Source organism: Stenella coeruleoalba (genome assembly GCF_951394435.1).
Source record: "Stenella coeruleoalba genome assembly, chromosome: 16".
Classification (NCBI taxonomy): Eukaryota; Metazoa; Chordata; class Mammalia; order Artiodactyla; family Delphinidae; genus Stenella; species Stenella coeruleoalba.
Genome location: NC_137162.1, coordinates 3,039,688 through 3,063,001, shown reverse-complemented (window position 1 = coordinate 3,063,001; position 23,314 = coordinate 3,039,688). Strand labels below are relative to the sequence as shown.

At 56.9% G+C, this 23,314-nt stretch overlaps 1 protein-coding gene across 9 annotated transcripts in view; it reads left to right on the top strand.

Annotated features, from left to right (window-relative positions):
* Window positions 1-23,314, top strand: part of MGMT (O-6-methylguanine-DNA methyltransferase) — a 343,097-nt gene that overhangs the window by 276,272 nt on the left and 43,511 nt on the right. For 5 of the 9 annotated variants that reach the window (XM_079900159.1, XM_079900161.1, XM_079900162.1 and 2 more), the window contains exon 5: window positions 6,723-7,316. The exons of 3 other annotated variants lie outside the window; for them this stretch is intronic. In XM_079900159.1, the coding sequence (XP_079756285.1) occupies window positions 6,723-6,932 (210 nt within the window). In that variant the 3' untranslated portion in view covers window positions 6,933-7,316. Of the gene's footprint in view, window positions 1-6,722; window positions 7,317-8,185; window positions 9,297-23,314 lie in introns of those variants that run through there. One more of the 9 variants, XM_079900167.1, reaches the window with a different exon arrangement.

Here is a 23,314-nt window from a genome sequence, read left to right as displayed (position 1 = left end):
AAGGGCACCCCTGTCCGCACAACAGCTCGGCCCTCTGGGAGACCCCACACAGTTGCATGGGGCCCTGGAATATTCCCGATCTTATTAGTCTCCAGTGCCCGCCAGGGCCTGCTATCACATTGGGAATGGTTTCTCCCTAAAGCTGTAGGAAAGTCTCTCATATGGTAGAAGAATGCCATCCTATCAGGAAAAGCAAAGAGAGTCATCACATCATGGGATGGGAAGTTACTAAATCAGAGAGGCCCCACTTTTTAAAAACTTGCTGTGGCCCTGCTGTGTTTTCAGAACCACTTCCACCCCCGCTCGCAGGGCAGAGGCTGGCGTTCTGCACACTGCATTCGGCAGCTCTCGCCACTCGGCTCGCGGCCGCCCGAGGGCAGAGCTGGTGTCTCGAGACGGCAGCTTCTTGGCCTTTCTCCCAAAACGGCACTGTTACTCTCAAGCAGCAGCTCCTGTAGGTCTGTAGTGGGGGCGCTGCTTTAATGTACATCTGATCCGGAGAAGAGTTTTCTTCCATATTAAAATATCTCAGATCGTCAGGAACGATATGTGATACGATGACACAGCCCCCCACTTCCCGTGTCCCTGGTCTCCACGATGGAGGCCGGTGGATCTGGTTAGCATGTCGTTTTGCACCTGTTGTGCCGTAGTGGCGGCGGCCCAGCTACATCGTTCGCGTACGCCTCCTCTGTGCGCTACGGGTCGCGTTTCCGCGCTGAGCGTGGGGTGACGGTGAATCAAGTTTCTAGGTGTAGTTACTCACGTCTCCCAGTGAAGCTTACGTCACACCTTCCCTCTGGGAGGCCACCGTCTTCTCCCAGGTCCACTCAGTTTGGGGCAGTTTGACTTTGCTCTGGATAGAGAGACCACTCAGAGCGTGCTGTGGTGTCCACTCAGGGCCTCGAGGGAGAACTCTGGGGACTAACTTCTTTGCACCCTCCTGCTTCACGGCGTCACCGTGCTGTATAGAAATTCTCCCTCTGTCCCCCATCTCCATCCCTGTTTCAGGCCGCGCTCCTGTTCACACCCCACGCGGAGACGTGGTCCTTCTGCCCTCCCTCCCGGCCTCCCTGCCTCCCGCCCTGAGGTTGGCCTCGCGTCCTGGCACCGCCCGCCCCATCAGCAGGCGCGGCTCCCATCCTTGCCGTGAAACAGCTCTGCTAACTGACACACACAGATGAGCAGCTCCTCACCTGCCCCCTGTGACGCCCGCAGTTTCTCACTCTCTGCAGTGGCGAGGCCTTGGCTGTCCGCCGATGGCGCTTGTGGCGATGTTCAGAAACATTTATTGTCCTGCAACCAGCGGGACTCTCTCCTCTTGCTATTAATCTCTATGACTGTCACTGCTCAACTGTGTCCTCAGCCACTGAAATTTATAAAAGAGGATCTCACAGGGCTTAAAACTCTACCGTCCATGAAGTCCTAGTCTCGACATCCCCATCGCGTGCCCACGCCGAGGGTGGCCGTGACGACACACTGGGGCGGGAGGATTCTGCCCGTACCACGTCCCCGCTTCTCAGCTCCGTCCCGTGCCAAGGGTGACAGGAGGTGGTGAGCCCACTGTGGCCTTTCCCTGGGCGTCCCTCTGTAGTTGGGCGCTGCCTGTGACTCATGCAGGGACCTCAACTTGATGAGAGGCTGCAGAGGACCCGACAGAGGCCTCCAGGTGTGGCTCAGAGGCACCGGGGGTGCCCCGGCAAGGAGATGCCTGCTGCGTGGTGCAGCACGGGCAGCTCGGCGGGAATCAGCCGTCCTCAGAGGGGTCCCACAAAGTTGGTAAAAGAGAACCTCCTCAGAACGGGCCGAGAGATCTCAGTGGTGACCCAGGGACCTGAGGGAGGAAGGGGCCTAGTCAGGGACCGGCTGGCGTGTCCCGCCTCTCGGTGCTGATGGCAGGGGCCCGGCCACAGCGCCACCCACGTGGGCTCCAGCACAGATAGCACATCGTAGAGGCTTACCTGCTGAAAACGTCTTGTGTTCCGGCCGGGAAGAATGGTTGTGCCTTTCAGGAGGAGAGCGGCAGGTGGATGTGGAATATTCTAGAGCACTGTGAGGCCCACTGCGTGCTGAGTCCTTAGGCGGCTGGCGGTAAAAGGACACGTGCTGGCTCCCGCGACGGCACGTGCTCTCGGCCTGGGCTGCTCTCCCCATGCCAGGCTGAGGGGCGGTTTTTGCGGTGGTGGGGGAGTTTCGTCCCGTTCCAGGCCCTTGGCTTTTCCGTGGTTTTCCGTGAAGGAATTAACAGCCCAGGTGAAATGGTTTCGCAGCCTTCCAGGAGAGCCTCTCCCAGGCCCAGCCTGGGGGACGGGCCGTCTCCCGGTGGGGCGGGTTGAAGAGGCCTCACACCCTCCCCGGTAAAGCACCCTTCCACTCATCCTCAGACAGAATTTGCTAAACGCAGTTCAAAGGCAATCGATACTTGCACAGAGAGTTTCTCCACCTTCTTCTAAACAAACGCATTCCTGAGGAGTTAGTTTATTCACAGATTGCCATGAGCGTTAATGACCCCCTGAGTCTTGTCCTGCCCGTCACCCAGATGGCTGTTGATAAAGATTTAGCATCATGTTCTAAGTGTCAGGGCTGTCAGTGGGGCTGAACAATTTGACCAGAAGAAAAAACGCACAGGGAGCTATTGATTACAGCTTCTCGGTGTCACTTGTTCACCAGGATTTAGGTATTGATGAGGCCGCAAGTGAAAACAAGCTCTTTCCCTTGTGGGCTGCTACCCACAAGAACAAAGGCGAAGCTGGAGAAAATATTCAGCCGGCACCGGAATCAGAGGGATTCCATTATTGATCGAAAGGCCCCTTCGTGTTATTTTTGTTGGAGACAAATCTATGGGTTTGGAAGTTTTATAGCGTTTGAGAAAGGGTCTGTGTCAGTGATGGAGTCGCGCACTGGATGAATTAGGTTTCACAGCGTGAAGATTTCAATGCAGCTGTGATATTAGGAGCTTCGTGGTGCTTGATAAAAATTGCATTTCGTGTAGCACAGGCTTTAAAGGAGAGGGCATAGAGGGTGCAGATCCTTTGAAATGTCCTGAGGGCCCCAGTGAATTTTAGCAGGTGTCGTCATCTTGATAGTCTGAAACTTGCCACCAGAATTAGCAGAAGCAGAAGCAGTGTTCCCGTTTCCGGAGGGGAAGATAGTGCGTGTTTGGTAAGACACCAGTTCTCCATCAAAGGTGAAGACTGGTCATAGCTATCTTTATAATTGCTGTTCCAGGCCAGCAGTCCTGTTATCTGCGTCCTGCATAGAAAGGGAGAAAGGTCCACGTTACACACTTTGTTACAATTTCATAGCTTGTTGGGTGAGAGGGAAGAAAATCAAAGCTCACTTGTGAAACCTGCTGTTCGGTAGGAAAACTGAATTGGTGCCTAAATGTTTGTAAGACTAAATTGAATTAAATGTCTGTCTCTTTATCAGTCAAAAACTTGAATTGTATATTACCTAATCATGTCCTCCCAGCAATTATTAATGTACTAGTGTATTTGATAAAAACCCTCAGTCAGAGCAAACAATCTGTTCTTAAAGTTTCCCGCTACTCCCTCCAGGCAGATGGGAGCTGGGTGCTGCGGGCAGGACTCAGCGGGACTCGGCAGCGTGTCTGCTTCTTGCTCAGTTAAACTGCACTGGAGAGGAAGTCTGAGCTCACCCTCCCCGTGCGGGGTCAGAACCCCACAGACGATGCGAGTTACCATGGCAACTCTAACTTCTGGTCCAAGGCGGGACTAGTCTGTGATGTGCGGGAAGTCAGATTCCCACCTCCCAAGCCAACTTACTTAGGTGCCAGCGCCCCCAGGCCCCGCCTCGGCGGTCCCCTGGGGGCAGTGTACAGAGTGTGGGGCTGGAATCCCCTCTCGGCCCCTAAGCAGCTTGTCAACTTGGGCCAGAGGCTTAACGTGTCCCGAAGTTGAGAGTGCCTGGTCTGGGCTCGTTGGAGGATACGATGTCACGATGTGCACATCAGGCATGCCCTCCCCAGAGCATCATTACTGAGCAACGTGTCTAGGACAGGGACTGGGGATCCAGCCATCCTCCTGGGACAGGTGCAGCCCCACAGAGCGGCACTTCCTGGCAGGCGTGTGTGTGTGTCTGGTGCCCAGCAGGTGACACCCTGCTCCACCCACAGCGAAGGGCCTCCGGTAAAGGCAGAAGTAGGAACGACCGCCCGAGGGAGCAGGGGGTGCCCAGAAACCATGAGAGGAGGTTCCCCCCACGGGTGGGGTCTTTCAGGGTCTGCGCCCAGCTCCCCACCCCGGCGACATCTCCAGAGTGGGCCCCGGTTCCTGTACCTGTGCCCGCTGCTATGACCTTCCTTGTGGAGCGGCCACCGTGATGTTCCCACAGGGATGAGAGCTCTCGCCCCAGCATGCCCTGGGCCTGCAGTGGCCGCCCACCGGTGCCCCTTCCTCCCGCCAGGATGGAGCTACCTAGGATGAAGCCTTTCTTCCCCAGGGACTCCAGAGCAGACCCTTCCCTTAGCAGAAGTCTGAACTCTGCCAAGGCCTGGGGAGTCCCTCCAGAGAGCAGCTCTTCTCAAGCTCTGAGTAACTGCTTGTCCGGATCCTTACACAGAACAACCATTGGTCTCCCAGAGCCCTGTGCAGTGGGAACACGGGGTACAACTCCTTGTGTTTGGTGGCCCCCGGCATGTGGCCATCCCTGGCACACTGGGTGTGCTCTAAGCTGTGTCCACTGGCTGCCCAGGAAGACATCTCCCATCCACTGTGGTTTTCAGGGGCCGTAATTACATCCCTTTCTTTCCTCCCGTCTTCTGAGCCAACTGAGACATGAGTAAAGGATGTTAGCTTTATTAGGATAAAAGCTTGACTGGAGAGGTGGCGTGGCCATAGCCGTGGCAGGCTTTGCAGGAAGTCCCGCCAGAATTAGACGCCCCCGCCCCGTCCCGTCACTGGTCCCTGCAGGGGCGGGCGCTGACCATGTCTTGGGAGAGAAAAGGGCACCCCATGCCGTGGGGCAGGCAGTCCCCCTGCAGGACTCCGCAAGGTGCTGAGCTGAGCATTCTCGTCCATTCTTCCAAGGGTGGCTGCTCAGTGAGTCGTCCTCCCCTCAGGGGGTTTGCGGGGGAGAGACCAGGCCCGGAGCATCCCTCCAGTGAGGTCCTCCACGCGGAAACCGAAGGCAAGGGCAGTGGCCACTGCGGCCCCTCCACCCGTGGCTGTCAGAGCTCCGTGCGGACCGCGGCGCTGCCGTTCCAGGAACAGACCCCAAGCAGGGCTCCCGTGCGCGTCCTTGGGACTCCTGCTGAGGAGGCCCCGCCAGAGAGGACAGGGGCTCCCCTCCCTGGTGGGGTTGGCAGCGCCAGTACGAGGTTAGGGGGAACTAGGCCTGTGAGTGGCTGCAGGAGTAGCGACTGCAGGCCCTGGGGTCCAGTCCAGTCTGGTGCGTGTGGTATCAGACTCCTGCGGGTCTGTGTGGTGTCAGCTCTGGGCCAGGAAAAGAAGGTGCCGGGCGCTGGGGGAGGCCCTGTCCTTGGGGCATCGGCGCCCGGTCCACACCCTGCCTGCCTGTCCAGCCTCCCGGGACCCAGGCCCTCACTCTCCGAGGCTGGGCCAGCCTTGCCCCTCCCCTGGGACTGGTGCGGCTGCATTTTGGGCCGCGGGTGAGCTTCACTGGGTGCACAGAGCCCAGCCTGGGCCCGTGTTTCCTGGTGCATCTCAGGGACACTCGGCCCCTGGGCAGCTGTCACTGCCCTTGGTCCCAGCAGTGGGGCCCTTCTGATAGTCGGCGGTTCTCTGTGGGCTGTGTTTGGACCTGTTTTCACTGTAAAGTGGCGTTGCTTTTAGTGGAATCACTCTGTTGATTTAAGCAGGTACCTGGCTACTCCGCTTGTCTCCAGGTGTGAAAGGCCAGGAGCAGCTTTGTCTTCCCATTAGGGCTTCTTTTGGGGGGTGGGGCGGGGGGAACCCTGTGGGACGAATGAGGGTGAGCATGGGCCGAGGATCCTTGCTGGTGTCAGTGGAAGAGCTGGCTGCCCCATCCCAGCAGGTGGGGTACTGGTAGCAGCAGTGGTGGTGGCAGCTTTTCAGGTGGGAACAGATGGAACTGGAGCTTCTCAGACTTGCCATGTCCAGAGACTAAGGAGGAAAGCAGGTCCCCCCCAGTGCACGGGTGTAGTGTAAAGCCGGGCTCGGCAAACCTTTTCTATAAAGGGCCGTTCAGTCAATATTTTAGGCTTTGCAAAAGCAGCCGCAGGTACGGAGTACCAAGTGGGCGTGGCTGTGTTCCCATAAAACCTTATTTACAAAAGCAGGCGTGGACTGCATGGGGACGGCCACACGTTCCAGCCTCTGGGCTGAAGGGGCCTGTGTGAGTACAGCATCCCCCGAAGTTTCTTCTTAACATCTTGGAAGTGTTGGAGAATTTTACGTGGTACCTAAACCTGGAAATGTCATTTTAAATTCTGCCTCCGTTTTAAATGCCTTATCAAGTGAAATTAAGCGTTCTCCTCCCCAGTCGTAGCATAAAGGGGTTCTCTAGAAGATGCCCCACATTCGCCTCAGGCGTTGGGCCCCTTCCCAGCCCGCGCAGGATGCTCAGAGGCCAAGGGGTGAGCAGTGCTGAGACAGAGCCTGCAGGTGGCCAAGCCCTGCGAGTTGGGCCCTGGGTCCGTCGCGGTCAGGGGCCTTGCCCTGGATCCCGAAAGGCCACGCTGGCCCGGAGCCCCGCCTGATGGAGGCTGCCTCGCTGTTTTCCAGATGCCCATCCTCATCCCGTGCCATAGAGTGATCTGCAGCAGCGGAGCCCTGGGCGGCTACTCTGGAGGCGTGGCCGTGAAAGAGTGGCTTCTGGCCCACGAAGGCGGCCCGGCGGGGAAACCGGCATGTGGAGGGGGCTCCCGTCCAGCGAGAGCCTGGCACGGGGCCCTGGGTGGCACCACCAGCTCCCAGCCTGCTGGCCAGGATTGAGTAACAGCTCGCTGGGAGCACGGCGGGCGGCGGCACTGCCACGTTGAAGGGGCTGGAGCCGTAGGGGTGCCGCGTGTCTGCTCTTTCTTTTCCACATTTTACGACAAAGTGAGTTCAGAGACTGGCCGCCGTGCGTCTAACCCGTTTCCTTCTCTCACACTGTCACTCTTCCATTTCTAATACTGTTAAGTCAGGGCTGAGACAGTGGGGGGCTGGCAAACATGAGGGCGACTGCCCCGGAAGGAGGGGGCATCCGGCGCCCACCGGGAACCGCTGGCTGCCTCGGGCACCACACCTGTGCCTGGAGCCAGCCAAGGCCCCCAGGGCCCTGGACCCCCATGCAGGCCCGGCCCAGGCTGCAGCCGTGTCTGCCCCCTGCGTGCTCCCCGCCTGCCCTCTCCTCTTGGCGGTTGAAGCTGCCGGGATGATGCTGCTGGAGGAGAGGGGACGGGCCCTGGAAACAGGCGCTTACTGACATTCTCCAGCCTTATTTTTCCAACTGCCAGAAAGCGAATGCAGGATGCATCCACTGGGGGTCATGTCAGTGGAAAGAAAATAACCGCTTGCCGGAAAGATTTGGGAAAACAAACAGCTCTTGGCGCGTGGGCGTGGTTGAAATGGCATCTCTCTGAGGAATGGAGTCTATCCCAGCCTTTCTCTGGACAGAAGGTGACGAGGGATGCCGACCTCTCCTTCCTGACACCTGACGTCGAGCCTGGAAGTCCAGGGTCACACACGAAGGCGGGTCAGCTCTTGTCACCGACGGCAGAGAGGAGCGTCTCCAGCATCTGCCGGGCACATGGTCTGATACTTCAGCACCGTGTTGTTGCTTCAGCGTTATAATTGACTTATCCAAAAAGCGTAAGGGAAACTTGTAGCTCTGTTTGTGGGTAAATAATATGTTGTATGGAGAAAATAAACCATGCCCAAGTGTCCAGTAGAATGCCGTGTCTTTGTCAAGGGTGCCTGCGACAGTGTAAAACAGCAGCAGGGAAGCTTGAGCCGTTTGTGTTTGTCACCAGAAACCTGGGTAAAAATACAGCCCTGCACGGGTACAGTTTGGGTGTACTGTGTATCTCATGGTACCTTAATATCAACAAAAGAGCAGGTACCTAACACAAACTAGGCTTTTCTCACCAGTTTACAATTTATTGCATCCCTTTCTTAGGTCAGCCAAGTTAATTCTGGATTTTTTCCCTCAAAAGTAAAATATGACCATTTCCGCATTATCTTCTGACTTTGATCCTTCTCAGGACTTCTTTACGGCAGAGTCGTGCTCCTGCAGGGAGCTGCACAGATGTCTGATCTTCGGATGGAACCCTGAGTCTCCCCGCTGCGACCGTCCATTCTCACGGGGGCCCTCGGCTCGGCGAGCTGTGAGAATTGTGTGTCTCCACGTGTGAGCAGAGGGCCTATTTCTCTGTCCCGATGTGTTGGGAGGACGAGTGGGGGACCTGGGGTGCCCTTCGCACTTGGGGGCTGTGAAGGTGGTTGGCTGCGTCCCAAATTGTGTAAGGAAAATGCTTTGCTCCAGTGACTGACAGTCCCAGGACCCCTCCTCTGCCCGGAACGGAAGCGCAGGCTGCGATGCCCGGCCTGCAGCACCCGGCCTGGGGACCTGGGTGCGGGGCTGTCTGTGCGCTTCCAGTAGAGGGCGCCACCGTGGTGCCCTGGGCGGCGCTGGGGAGCCCTGGCCCCACTTCTGCTCAGTGACGGGTTTGAAAGTGGGGTAGGGTAGAACTCCGATCCAGATGCCCTGCGGCAGTCCCCGGGGCACGTGCCGTCCGGGCTGCCAGCAGGCGGGCAGGCCTCTCTGCGGTGCGGTCAGCCCTGAGGACACATCGCAGGCCCCATACCCTCTGCACGCGGGCCGGGCCTCGGCCTGGAGAGTAGGCGTCCCTTAGGGGGACGGGGGACTCCCGCTGTGATCTCCAGATCCTCAGGCAGCCTCCGAGCGAGGGTCCCGGGCTGTGCAGCCTGCAAGGGCCCGGCCCGCCGGCGAAGCTGCCCGAGGGGACCCTGCAGCTCCGTGGCCTGGCGCCACCGGTTTGGGCTGCGCCCTTGGGGCCACACAAACTCTGCTCTTTTTCCTGCTTCCCGGGGCCTCCTCAGCCATCAGAACACGCTTGAGAGACGCCCCGGGCTCCCACTGGCAGAGCCGTCCCTGAGTGCCGGCCACGAACCATTCCGGGGGCAGCGGGCTCCGAGAGGCCGCCTGGAGCCGCAGCCGCTGGAGGGGCAGCAGGTTTGTGAAAATGCAGAGGACAGGAAAGGCCCAGGGAGACACGAAAATATTTTCCCCGTGAAGAGAGATGTTGAAGCAAGGAGGCCGAGTCCTTTGGCTGCGGCCCCAGGTCCCCTCACAGGCGGGTTTCCCTCCATCCAGTGCCGGGCCTCGACCCGCCAGCACCAGACCCGCGGGACAGCCGCTCAGCCAGCGCGTGCTGTGTTCGCCGTTCCCGGACACCCGGGTCGTGAAAGATTCAGAAATAATATTTGTTTCTGCGGAAGCACACGTGTAATGAAATAGCTGCCCTTGACCACGCGGGAGGTGGGGCTGCGAAGGGTCGTCGTGTTCCTCTCCTGGTGCTTTTCCCACGACGGGCGGGAGGGTCACGTAGACCCACTCGCTCGCCGCGTCCGAGGCTGCAGAGGGGGGGACGCGACGGCAGAGCCTGACTCCCTGGCGCCCGAAGACGAGGGGCTGGTGCTGCCGAGGGGCAGGGGAGGTGCGGGGAGGAGTCGGAGCCGCTCGGGCAGCCAGGCCTCTGGGGCAGGGGGCGGGTCCGCCGTGGAGGAAGTTGGTCGGGGTTTTTAGCTCGAGTCCGCGCGCAGCCGACACAGACGGCAGCCGGCCGGCGCGGCGTGGTCGCTGCCTAGCAGCACTGTCGTCTCCGGCTCGAGTCTCTTCGGTGCCCGTTCCCGCCCAGGGCCTCGCGTTTTCCACCCCGCCTTCTTCCTTAGGCAGCATCTCTGCTCTGAGCAGCCAGGCATGTCCAGGGAGGGAGTCACTGTTCCTTAACCTGTTGTGAACAGCAGTGTCATCCCAGACCGAACTTCCTCTGAAGCGTCAGCGTGGGAGAGAACCGAGCAGGCGGGTGGCTTAAGAGCTCTGGGAAGCAGTGGCGTGGTCGGGTGGAGCCCTTGGGTTTAGGCGCTGCTCAGAGGAGCCCAGGGGGCGGGGAGCCCCGCTTGGCGTGTTTGTCCTGGCGCAGCCCAGGCAGGGCGCGCAGGGCGCGCAGGCCCCGCTGGCCACGTCCTCCGCACCCGCAGACTCACCCGGGCTGCTGGTGCAGCCGCAGCTATGCCACAGGCAGCAGTGCCAGCTCGAGCCTCGGCCACCATGGGCACAGGCAGGACGTCACAGCCGAGTCGGCGAGGACTGTCCACTTCACCTCAGAGCTTGCCCAGGACCTTAGTGCTGTTTTGATTTCAAGCTGCAATGGTAACAAGTTATCTTACCGTGGGGCGCACAGAAGGATCCAGAGTCTGTTTTCTTTTACTCAGAAGAGTTTCCCAGAAGACCGGTCGGGAAGCTAAGCCTTTCCCTGTGGCCTCTGAGCTGGGACGTGCTTGGGCCTCCAGGTGCCTTGTCTGCTGGTAGGTTTTCTTGCTGCCGTCCTGGCGGGGGGTCCTGGGGACGGGCACTTGGACGCCCTTGGTGAGGATTGAACTGTGTTTGGCCTTTCCCGGCCCAAACGGGGTTTTTCTTTCTTCTTCACAGGCATTTGATTGAAGTTTCTTTAGGGAGCTGAAGTTCACATCAATTTTACCTGTTATCAGTTTGAAAGACCCTGAGATTTAAATGGAACTCTGCCAAGCAACCCCTGTCTGTCTGTCTGAAGGAAACAGGGTGACAGTTGAAAGCCAGGCCTGGAGCCTGGAGAAACTGCAGGACCCAGGTCTCTAAGTGACTGAGGGCAGCCGTCCAGGGTCCTCGGACGCTGTGGCTCCAGATGCGGACAGATGGACGGCGTCTGGCCTCCGTCACCCAGGTCGCCTCCGGTAGGATCTGTGCTGGGCGGGCGGGAGTGGACGAGGATGCGAGGACGGCGCCTTGATGGATGAAAGGGCGTCGTTAACAGGCCTTTAACGTTTCCCATTCATGTTTTTTTCACTGAAAAAAGCCACAAGAAAAATATTCCATGTGGACAGCAGTTAAGATTGATCCCGAAAACATGGCGTCAATGCTGCTGGCGCCCGCAGGGACCTTCCCACCTAGCAGCTTGCTCGCAGCTGCCACTTTGGGATGGGGGGGGCGGTGCTCGGACTCTCAAGTGGCCACAGGATACAGGACGGACTCTCCCAGTGGTCGTCAGGGACTCCGATGCGGTGGGATGCTGAAGGAGGGGGCAGGAGCTGCCACCCCAGGCTCCGCGCTGGCTCCAGGGCGCTCTCCAAGTGGCTATGCCGGGCGTGTGTGTGTGTGTGCGTGTGCATGCGTGCGCGCACGTGTGCCTGTGTCTCGATGCCAGTCCCGGGGCGACGGAGGGGGTGTAGCCAGGGGTGGAGCAGAGGGGCTGGGAGCGTCACCTCTTCTTTCCTTGTTTCTCGGGTTGGCCCATCCCCCTGGCACACACAGCACCGCACGCACGCACACACCAGGGTCTTTCTTAAGTCTTCTCGTCACATGTCACTCTTGTTTGGTTCTCAAACACAAGCAGTATGTGTGCTTCCAGACTGGTTTGTTGACTTAAATTAAGAAAACCCCAGCTGGAGATGATATCAGTGTCCAAACATTAAGCAACATGTGATATTGTGCAAAAAGTATTGCTTTTGCGTGTTCTGATCGCCATGACAACAGGGCAGAGCGGAGGCACATGTGAGACTTCTGGCAGGAAGCACAGGCGCAGGTGCGCGGCCGAGCGGCAGGCCCAGCAGGCAGGTCTGGCCCCGGGGCTGTGGGCACGTTCTGCTGCACAGGGGCAGCCTCAGCCACCCCGGGCCTCTGAGGGGCCTGTTGGGGGGGGGGGGGCGGGTCTGGCCCCAGCTGGAGGAGCAGAAAGCTGAGCCTCAGATCCAGCTGAACTTGGGCTTGTCCCCCCAGCTCCTGTGAGCAGAGTGGGTGCAAGCACGTGGCCCATCACCCCGAGCTCAGGGGCCCCTCACGGGCGAGTGTGGACCCCTGGAGGCCTGGGAGGAGGGGAACGCGACACGGCCTGGCCTGACGGCCAAGGGGGCCGGCGCAGCAGGTGTTTGAAGGCCCAGAAGCCAACAGAGCCTCGGAAGAAGTGGTGGCGGTCAGGACGCGGGGGAAGGGCGGCCACAGTTCCATTGAGGAAGGTCGGGCTTGATGCGGTTGGGAGGCGCCTGACCCCGCTTGCTTCTGTGACAGGGAAGCTCTGCACGTGGCAGGGGGTGCTGGCCTCGTCTGCAGCCTCTGACGGGAACCTTTAATCTGCTGCTCTTCTGAGTGGTGGCCGAGGGCCCCTCGCTGCCTGTCTGCCACCCAGAGTGACCACATGCCGGCCCCGCGGCCCCCGGGCAGCGAGGAGGAGCTGCTGCGAGGCCAGCAGTGCAGCGGCCGGCCAGGAGACAGCAGCTTGGGCACGAGGGAGCGTTCAGTTCCAGAACGTGTACTTTTGTTGGGATAAACTCTACGTAACCTGCGACAAAAGCAGTACGAAGCGATTTTAAATCTCTGGGGCCCTGAGAAAAACCAGGTGCTCTGTGTGTCTGACAGCCCTGAAGCCCTGCCCTTCCTCTCTCCCCAGGAAGGGAGGAGAGGTGCAGCACAGTCCTCGCCCGCCTGCCTCCACAGCGACGGGGACTGGCGTCGTCCCTGTGCTGCCGGACCCCCAGCCGGGCCGTGGGAGGCGCACTTCCTTCCTGCCGGTGATCTGGGAGAAGCACAGCCTCCTGCCACCCCCCAGGGAGCCCTGGGAGTGTGTGCACCATCGCTTACTCCCGGGCCGGTTGTGTCCTCCAGCTGTGTCCCAAACACACACCTCTGGCCTCCACGTGACTTCAGCCACAAGCCTGAGGACAGCAGGTCACACAGTGGTTCTGGCGTCCAGTCTGAGCTGAGAGCCCAGCCCTGCTCACCTGCTGAGGGGTTTCCACACCATCTCCAGGCCAAGTGCCTCGTGCCAAGCTAAGAACCACATTTATTTAAAAACTGCCTTTTCTTTGAGATGCAGAATGACACGTCTACGTATCACAACCCCAAGCGGCACATAGCTGTCGGTACTTTTCCCTGCAGACGTCTGACGTCAGTGCCAGGAAGCAATGTGACAGGCATTCTGCAGTTTCAGGCCAGTTGGTCTCATGTCGATGAACATATTTTCACAAGGAAAGCGTGGAAGTTCGTCGCGTGTTAGGCCTGAGCCTGCCAGGGTGCTGCCAGCCCGTTTATCGCCAGTGACGGCCTCCTCTTCTCGTCCCCAGCCCCCTCCTCGCCCCCTTCTCCCCTCTGTCGTCCCCCCTACCCCCAAGGGTTTCTCGCAGACCCCACTCCCGACACAGGTGTCTGCGGACTCTCCAGCCGGTGTCTGTCGTGCTGGTTCTGAACTCTCAGGCTGCTGCGGCCTCTGGGCTCCGTGCTGGGAGGACGGTGCCAGGCTGGAGCGTTCTCTCCTCAGTGCCCCTCGAGCTGGCCCCTCTGTGCTGCTGCGCGGAAGGCAGGCGGCAGTAATGCCCGCGGGTGAGGAGCTGGGATCGGAGCCCAGTTTGTCCACTTCAGTGGCTGCGTTGTCCTGCGTGCGCCACGTGACCGCTCCACAGCTTGGTTTCTGTAGCGGATTGAATGGGGGCCCCAAAGAGAGATGTCCACGGGCAGACCCCTGGGACCTGTGCATCTGGCCTCATTTGGGAAAAAGATCTCTGCAAATGTGGCTCTGTGAAGAATCTCAAGGTGAGATCATCCCAGATTATCTGTGTGGCCCTCAATCCAATGGCTGCCTCCGTCTCAGAGCGAGGGGGAGGAAACCCAAGGGGGAGGGAGGCCCTGTGAAGAGGGAGGTGGAGACTGGGATGATGGGCCCCAAGCCAAGGTTGCCAGGAGCCGCCAGGAGCGGCTCCAGGGTCCAGAAGGGGTCTCCCCCTAGAGCCTCTGGGGAAGCGCAGCCCTGCCGACCCCTGGGTCTTGGACTCCTGGCCTCTGGAGCAACAAGTTTCCGTTGCTTTAAGCCCCCTGTCACTGGTACTTTGGTGCGGAGGCCCCAGGACACTGACACGGCTTCCTTATCCGTGTAGAGGGGTGTGTGGCACGTCGTCATGCTGTCAGGTTGCAGTGAGTTAGCCCGCTGCTGGGCGCGTCCTGCCTGCTCGGCGGGCGGCGGTGGTGGAAGCCCCCGCAGGCTAGCTGCGGGAGCCCTGGGGATGTGTGTGATCTCAGCACCCTTATCTGCCTCGCCTGTGGACACTCGTCCACCTTGCGTGGGCTTCCTGAGCGTTTAATGCATCAGAATCTCACCCTTGTTCCCTTCACTTGCCTCTTGACTGTCATTTACCGTGAAGCCCGGGGGCAGCTCTGACATGGGTCGCCAAGGCCGTCCCTGAAGTGAGAGAGACTTGGTGTTGCCTCTCTTCTGGCTTGTTGACAACGGAGGTTGTGGGTTGTTGCGAACGCCAGGATGGGTGTGCAAAGTCACAGCAGACCTGCACCCGGGGTGTTGCAGGTCCAAGCAGTGACCCCTGAGAGGCTGCCCTGTGCAGGTGACACTCAGAACGTCTGGCAAGACTCTGACCGTGGCCACAGCACTGCTTATGAACAGTAAGCCGTGACAAAAATGACTCACAAAGGCCACGCTCCCCGCTGGCCGGGCTGGCTCTGCGGGTCAGGGACGGCGTGCCAAGCTCAGCTCAGCCAGTGGGACGCGTCTTTGCTCAGGAGCCACCAGGTACGTTTGTAGCACCAGGGATGCCAGCGTGGTGTCCTGAATCCACCATAAACGGGGCGATGCAGGGCTGGTGCAGAACAGACCGAGTGGATCCATGGACCCAAATGGCAGGTCTGGAGGAGAGGAGGGTACGGGTGACGTCAGCCATCCTGTGAAGAGATGTCCGCCTGGCTGATGGTCCCAGAACTGCAGGTTTAAGTGTGAGACAACACTTTATTATAAGCTGGGTGAAATAATAAAAAATGTGTAATTCTCTGCCTACAGCGTTGTGCAAAGGACGGGCGCTCGCTCTCTCTCTCTCTCCCTCCCTCCCTCCCTCTCTCTCTCTCTCTCTCTCTCTCTCTCTCTCTCTCTCTCTCTCTCTCTCTCCCCCTCTCCCTCCCTCCCTCCCTCTCTCTCTCCCTCTCTCTCTCCCTCCCTCTCTCCCTCCCTCCCTGCCTCCCTCCCTCCCTCCCCCTCCTCTCTCTCTGCCGGAGGAGCAGGCCATTTTGTTGTAGGGCAGTTAGGTAATGTTGAAACGTGAAATTCCCCCAAACAATTCCACTTTTAGGAACTTACTCTGGGGAGAGATTTCCACGCGTATACAAGGCTACAGTTACAGGGATACTTGTCATACCATTATTTGTGACGGCAACAAGTAGGAAACTACATAAATGTCCCAAGGACACGCGTTGACTAAGTCATGATCCATCTGTACAATGTCAGGCAGTCCTACCACTAAAAATGGTAGCATGAGTCTGTGTTTATTGACATCAAAAAGAGGGCCTTGACTCACTGCTGAGTGATAAAGGCATGTTGTTCTATGAAACAGGTTTTTTTAGTTGGGCTTAAGAGTGTAAGACTGGGAGAGAATCCATCAGAGTATTTTCGTGGAGATATCTTGGTGGAAAGAGTTGGGGAGAATTGCTGTGTGTGTGTGTGTCTGTGTTGCTTTCCAGTGTTGTTAAACTTTTATAGAATGTATGTGTGTATTATATAATCAGAAAACTGTGATCCATGATTCTGTCTTAAAGATATATATTTACACATAAACACACATATGTATACATAATATATCATTTTTTTTTAAAGACCATCTGTGGAGCGGAGTACAACAATGATTATCTCAGCCCGAGGAAATCGTGAGTAGTTGGATCTCCTTTTCTGTGCTAATCTGTAGACCCTAAATGTTTCCAGTAGAAATGGGTTATGTTTGTACGTACGAAAGCACATCTCTTTCCTCTATGAAGAAGGCTCCCTGGCAGATGTAGTGAGAAGACAACGCTGGCAAGTGCAGTCTGGTCTCAGGAGTGGTGTGGCTCAGGAGACAGCCCCACCGTCTGTTTACCAGAGGTCCCCTCTCCACTTGCAGAGCAGTGAGGCCATGGGGGCAGTGTGCACACTCCCTAACCAGGCCGTGTGGCACCAGTGTACGTACGAGATCGGCTCGGGGTGTGTCTCAGAGTACAGAGTCATGGAAGGAGGTGTGGGTGAACTAGAAAATCAAGAGGGGCTTCCTGGAGGAGGTGGCGCTCGAGCGGCACTGTTAGCTCTGGACAGGACATAGAGGGCATTTCAAGTGGAAGGAGCAGCCAGATGCCTTAGAGCAGAGGTGAGCACAGGTGGCTTTGGCCCCTGCGATAGGAAACCAGGGACCAGCAGGAAAGTGGCCGTTGTCGGGCAGGGGGAGGACAGACACCCCTGCCGCAGCCCCAGGCACGAGGGGTCCATTCTTGGTGGGTTTGGCGTGATCACCAGTCAGGAAAGCAGTGCGCGGCAGTCATCAGCCCTGTGCTGAAAGGGGACACCTCGGACTCCAGCACCGCCGGCTGCATGGGGCAGGAGCCCCTCCAGGTCTGCGCAGCCCCGCGCCCTCTGGGGGCTCTCCCTCCACCTGCCCGGGGGCGGCGTGCCCCTCTGAACCGCTCCTTGGCCCACTGAGTGTCGCGCGGCACCTCTGACGTGGGGAGCTGTCACGGGACAGGACGGGCTTTCCGGCAGGAGAGAGACCAGGAGGAGGGCGGGCCCGGGAGAGGACTGCGTGGGCCGGGCTGGGGGGGCCTTCTGTCCTCGGGGTCGGGACCCGTGAGAACACAGTCCGCCTGGCAGAGCAGGCCTGAGCCGCGCGACGCCCGCCCTCTTGTCTCGGCGTCCCTGTGTTTTACATAATGTCACTGTGTCTTGTTAGAGAGACTACTAATCCTTAGAGCTAACGGTACTAACTAATTAGTGTAAAACACTTTGAAAATATAAGGAATTCAGATGAGGAGTATAATTGGCCAGTCCTCCTGGTACTGACACTTTCACTGTGTCTCTGATGGAGCTGTGGCCTGACTTCATCCAGGAGATGTGGTTGTCCAGGCAGGGGGCAGGCGTAAGCAAGACGGGCTGTCCTTAGCCCCAGACGGGACGCAGTGCGCCCCGGGCTACCGTGGGGCCGGGAGAAGTGAGCCGGCCAGCCCAACTGCCTCACCGCCCCAGGACCTCAGGGAGCCATGGGGAGGGGGCTGGGTTGGCCCGAGGCTCCAGGTCGTGACCGGATTAGTGCCCACAGCCTTGTCGAGGCTGGGGGGAAGGGCAGGGCCCAGGTGTGGCCAGCCCCGAGGTGGCTTCGGGTCCTAGCCGTGGCCTGCCGGTCGGCAGCAAACCTGTTTGACGTCCCCTCTCTGGAGTAGCGCTTATGATGCCACCTTGCACTTCCTCCTGAGGGTGCAGACGGAGCTGTGAGGCGCCTGGCACATGCAGTTTATCCTCTTTTCTTCTTTAAGAGATAAATGCAGGGTTTCCTTCTCAGTGGGCAAGTCACTCAGAAAAGATATCCAAGCCCCAGACCTGGACGACACTTGGCCTGACCAGTCCACCCCTGGGTGTGGGTTTTCCACTGGTGTTACTGGAGAAAAAACGATCGCATGTTCTCTTTGGTGCGCTACTTTCTAAGGATGTATGGAGCTGTCAGCAAATCATTAATCTCTCTTTAAACCAGGGTGACAATATTTACATTTAAGATCAAGATGATGATTATCTGAAGAATTCCCCTGGAAGCTCTCCTCACAACTGGAGAAACACAGCAGCCAGTAAGCAGAGCCACGTCCTGGGCCAAAAATAACAACGAGCTGGTCCCGGAGACCCAGCCTTACCGAGGGTGATGTGGGTGAGGCCAGCGCCCGACAGAAGCTGGTCGGCCGCGGTCAGCGGGATGAACTCGGCCTCAAGGAAAATGACGGCCGAGCCGCACATTCAGTGACTGAGCACTCAGACACAGCTTGGCAGGTGTCTGCTTCAGACAGCCCAGCGACCAGAAGACATTCCTGTAAAGGACTGTTTTAAACAAGAATCTGTGCCCAGACGAAGCAAAGGACCAGCGCCCAGCAGAGGTGAAAAGCCAGCTCTCCAAGCATCCTGGGAGCGTTCCAGCGGGTCGTTCGTTCCGAGAGCGCCCCCTGGGCGCCCTGCAGCCTTCGGCTGGGCCTCTTCTCAGCTCCTGGGGCTGAACAGTGACAGCAACGCTGCATAGGGACTAAACCAGCAGTCGCTGGGTCCCCACGTCTGTGCTGTGGAAACGACCTTCTCGTGGCATCATCAGAAAGCACCTTAGTAGATAGGTAGCGTTACTGGCAAAGGCAGACTCTATCGTGCTTCGTCCAGGCCGACGCCTGGGACCCTCCGGCTTGGGTGATGTAGGCTTCCCCTCAACAGGAAGTTACGTGTTGTACGTCATGAAGTCCAGGCTTGAGCCCGAGGCCTTCGCCGCACCATCTGCGTGACCCCGCTGTGATCAGTGCCCGTGCTCGTCATTCCAGAGTCAAGTCTGGAGTAGGCCACACGTGTCTGTGCAAACGTAGCACGGACTTCGGTGAATGTTCCAGGAACTGAGAGAGTCCGTGAACTAGTGAACGGGACAGAGTCTGCGAGTCTGCATGCCATGACCCCGACAGCCACTGCGTGTTGCCTTGCAGAGTTAACACGCTCGGCTTCTGACTGCCGTTTCCTGCCCCCATCCCCCCCCCCCCCCGACTCCAAGCACACTCCACAGGAGTCTGTGGACGTGAGCACAGAAGCCAGGCCGAAGAGTGTTCACGGCCCTGCTGTGTGAGAGCAAGAGCCCGGACGAAGCTGAGCGTGCATCCAGGCGGAAACACACGTGTGCCTGCAGGCGTGTTCACAGGGTGAATGAAGTACTACGCGGCAGTGAAAGCGGACACAGCCGCGTGCCGTGACAGGCGTGACTCAGAAATGCAACGACAAGCAAACAGTGCGGGGCAAAGGCTGCAAACGTGCGATACTAGTTCTATAAAGCTCACGAGCCTCAAGGGATGCACGTCGCTTTAAACAAACAAATACACGCACGCACACGTACAGTCATATACATACACACACACGCGTATATACGATCAGACCTTTGAAAAGACACGGGAATGTGAACGCACGATGGAAGTTGTCGCCTCGGGGGCAGAGGCGGGAGGATGAACGCGTGTGGGAACCACTGCTGGGACGCACTCAGGTAGACTCGCGCCTTCCAGCGCTCGGGCTGGCTGTGGCTTCACTGGTGTCCTTGTGATACTATTTCACGGCCTATGTGCTACCCACATTTTCTTCTACTTTGTGTCAAATGTCTGCATCTTGAAAAATGCAAGCAGGTCCTTGAACGCCATCATTCTGTACGCCGTGTGCCTGTTTCTGGGAGGCTCTTGGCGCCGTGGGTGACTCCAGAAATGGTTCCCATTGAGCCCCGTGAACTAGTTGGGGCGGGGTGGTGTCCTCCCGCTCAGCGGGAGGGTCCCCCGCGCGCACTCCTGCGGGAGGGGCCCGGCCTCTGCCAGGCTTGCGGCCCCGGGCGGGCGGCACGCGCCGTGGGCGGAGGCCCTGCGGGAGGGGCCCCACAGCTTGCTTACGAGCCGCCCGGTGAAGCAGTCTGGGGGGCCCCCAGCAGCGCCCGCTCCACCAGAAGAGCCACCGCTCCCGGGAGCTCGCGTCCCCTCCTGCAGCCCAGACGCTCGAGCAGACGTGAAGAGCAGGGACCCCCTGCCTCTCGGGGCTTTGGCCTGGGGATCCGCTAGCTGTAGGCCTTGGGCTTGGGAGACAAGGCTTGGCCCCGAGAGCTTTCAGACCCATAGCACAGCAGGACACCCAGCTAGGAGCGGCCCGCACAAACCCTCTTGGGCTTAGCGCACCAGCTCGGCACAAAGAGCTTCACTTGCCCAGTTAACCGCAGGCCGGAGAGCGAACTTTCAGAGAAGCCCGTGGAAAAGTGGGTGGGAGCGGGAGAGCCGCTGCTCAGGAGTGAACCCGCGGGCCCCTGTCCTAACGGTGAAAGACGATTGGGCCAACGAGGGCCGTTCAGACTTAGGTTTGCTGGACATTTTCTCAAAAAGAAATCAAGTGACCCTGTCCCTTCAAGGAGAGCGACCAACAGTGTTTGTTACCAATGATAAAAATTTGTTTTTGAACAAAAATGAGAATTTTGGGGAGCTTGCATCTGCCACTGTGAGCTTTACAGCTTCTGAATACTTAGATTTTTCTGATGAGACTGGTGGTGACGTCAACAGATGTTACTTTTGTAATACTATGTAAAGAAATGCGTCAATATTTGGAAGATGTGTGTAACACAGTGAGCCAGTACTTCCAAATGACCGATGCACAGTGTCACAGACCCGGCCGTGGGTCGGGGAGCCCTGCACAGTGCAGGATGGAGGGACCGAGTTCAGTGCGAGGTTCGCTGCGGGGTTTCAGGTCCTGCACGGCAGCTGAACTTAAACAACTCCCTGTTGTCCAGTTTGGATGCAGGATCAGAGAAGAATAGCTGCAGTTTACTGAAAAGGCTGTGAAAATCCTCCTCCCTTTTCAACTACGAGTCCATGTGAGGCCAGTTCCTCAACCAAGAGAAGGAGTCATGGTGGTCTGAAGAAGACAGGAGAACCAGCTGTCTTCCTAAATGCCCGGCACTAGGAGATTTGCATACGCGGAAAACAGTGCCACCCTTCTTACTAAATTTTTTTTTTTTTGCTTTGGAAAACAGAGATTTTTTAATTAAGTATTTGTGAACTTAGGCAAGTATATATATAATCTAGGTTTTGCTATTTTTAAACAATAAATAATTTTAAATTTCTGTTTTATTTCCTAGTTTGCTGTCAATAGATGTAACCCAGGTATCTATTGTTGTGGCCTCAGTAACTTTTCCGAGGGTAAAGGTGAAGAGAGCTCACGTTCTGTAAAGGGCTAGGGGTTGGGATGGCGCTGTGGAACAGCCCTGCTTCAGGATTTCATTCAGAAGCTACGTCCAAAAAAACGATTCCGCCTGGGTAGGCATGGGAGCTTATTTCTCCATTAAAATGAAATACCAGGAACACGTCCCATTCCTGTGTCTACGTTTTGTGCTGTGACATCCCCAAGCCACATCCCAGAGCAGGGATACAACCAAGTTCTTATTAAGCTGCATTATTTTGATAAGTTAGGTGGGTAGTTTACAAACCAGCTTTTATCCTTTTGTGTTAAGACTGAAACACCACCACTAAAAAAGAAATAGATTAAAAAAAAAAACACCTGAATTGCAGACGGATGGAAGTTTCAGCATCCTTTCCGTCCGGATGTTCCCTGAGCGGGTGAGGGAAACTGGCAGCTGTTAGCCAGTGATTCTGTGTTTTGTTTTGTTTTTCACTTCGTGTTTCATAAGTGGTTTTTAAACAGGCCCCGTGAAAATGTATTATTGTTGGAAAACAAACCAAGAAACAAGGGATGGTAGTTTAGTACCGGGAAGCTAATCCTGGAGACCCCGACCTTTGAGCAGCCCCGTGGCTATTGATTTCCAATACCATGAGGTGGCGTGCCACCCTAAGCATGGGGTCCAGCCGAGTCCAAACAGTTTCTCCCTTATCAGTTGAGTCCCTGAGTACTTGAGCATTAAGACAACAAATGTCCACGGTTGACGGCATGTCACATGGCAGCCGGGTGGACGTGCCAATCTTCTAATGAAGTCGGGCTGTTGGCAAACACACCAGTCATCACATATTGAAGGAGGCCTTCTTTTGTGTATTTCCAGCACTCTTGAGTGCTTCGAAAGATACCAGTTACATCATTGTCTCAGGGCCAGGCGCCGAGGGAGAAGCATCCACTCACTGCCAAGACAGAAACAAGCGAGACCGGAGTTAAAAGCGAGCCGGGGCTGTGTTCCGCAGGAGGTGTCAGAAATAGTTTTTCCAGTTGTGCTCGGTGGAAGTGATACTCTGAGTAAAAAGCAGTGGCTCCGGTGCCCTCATTTCTCCTGCAGAAGGAGGCATGTCAGTAATCCCTCGCTCCCAACTTAACTTGCTCCCTACGTGGAAGAATCGGTATCATTTTTCTTAATATTGAGGGAAGGAGAGCAGTCGATGCCTTTGGGTCTGAACTAAGGGATGCTGGCCTCCCGCTCATCAGCCGTGATGTGTGAAGCGGGTGAGTCACGGGAGACGCTCTTACACCCGGGCACACTCTGCCAGCTGCGTCCACCCCAACCAGCGATGAATTACGGTTGCCATCTTGTATTGATTACTGAAAATGTTATGTTCACGGGAAGAAAATGCCATTGCTTTAAATATCAACATTACTCGGGATTTTAAAGTTATTTTTTTACAGAGACATGTGGGATAAAAAATGTTAAGCAATTGAAAGGAGTGAGGGGAGAGCAGAATTATTAAATCACAAAAAAATCAATTCTCAGTTCGGTCTGGCCAGACCAGCATGTCTCGGCTCAGGTAAGTAGTTTAAAGTCAGACACGTCTCTTACTGGACTTTTTACAAGAATGGAGAAATGTATAATGAAATTCAACAAGGAAACTGGAAAAACAGCCAAACTGGTGCAGCAAAGTGGTGAATAGCATCATTAGCCTCCTCTCTGTATTCTTGTGGACACTGTGTGCCTGCAACCACGGTGCTCAAGACCAGATTGCGGGAACAGGCTGACAGTTAGTAGCTAACTCAGCAGTGCTGGGTGCAAACTGCCGTCTTCCTGTGGATTTACAGCTGCCACTTCTGCTACTTCAATTAGTTCTATAGCACACAGATGTTGCTTAAATGTTGCTGCTAATGATACTGCAATAAGCGTAAGATTCATGCCATATTTTGAGGCACGTAAATTTCTCAAGTGGCACAATTAAAGTGGAAATATTAGGTGGGGAGAACTTGGCAGTCTCTCCAACTTGGAAGGCACACCCGCTATGCAATAATGGGTCAAAAATTCATTCAAGTTTTACTGCTGTTCCGAGTTTTAAAAGACTTTTCACAGTTGAATGCAAAGTAGTAAAAACCAGGGTATTAGGAAATGAGAATGCAGTTGTGTTATTCAGACACGACTTTTAATTTCAGATTGAAATCACATGCTCACTTTTCGGGATATGACCAAAGGGAACAGTTACAGGCTGAAGAGATGTCGTCTCTAAGGGTTGAAAGTCCCAAGTGGAGATGCGTTTGTTGCTGGGCCAGCAGCGGAGCCAGAGCTCCCAGGACTCGGGGGAGCGTTACCATCCCCCCGCAGCTGGAAAAGCAGAAGCTGTGTTCTGGAGCAGGTCCCTCGCCACTCCCCCCGGCCCC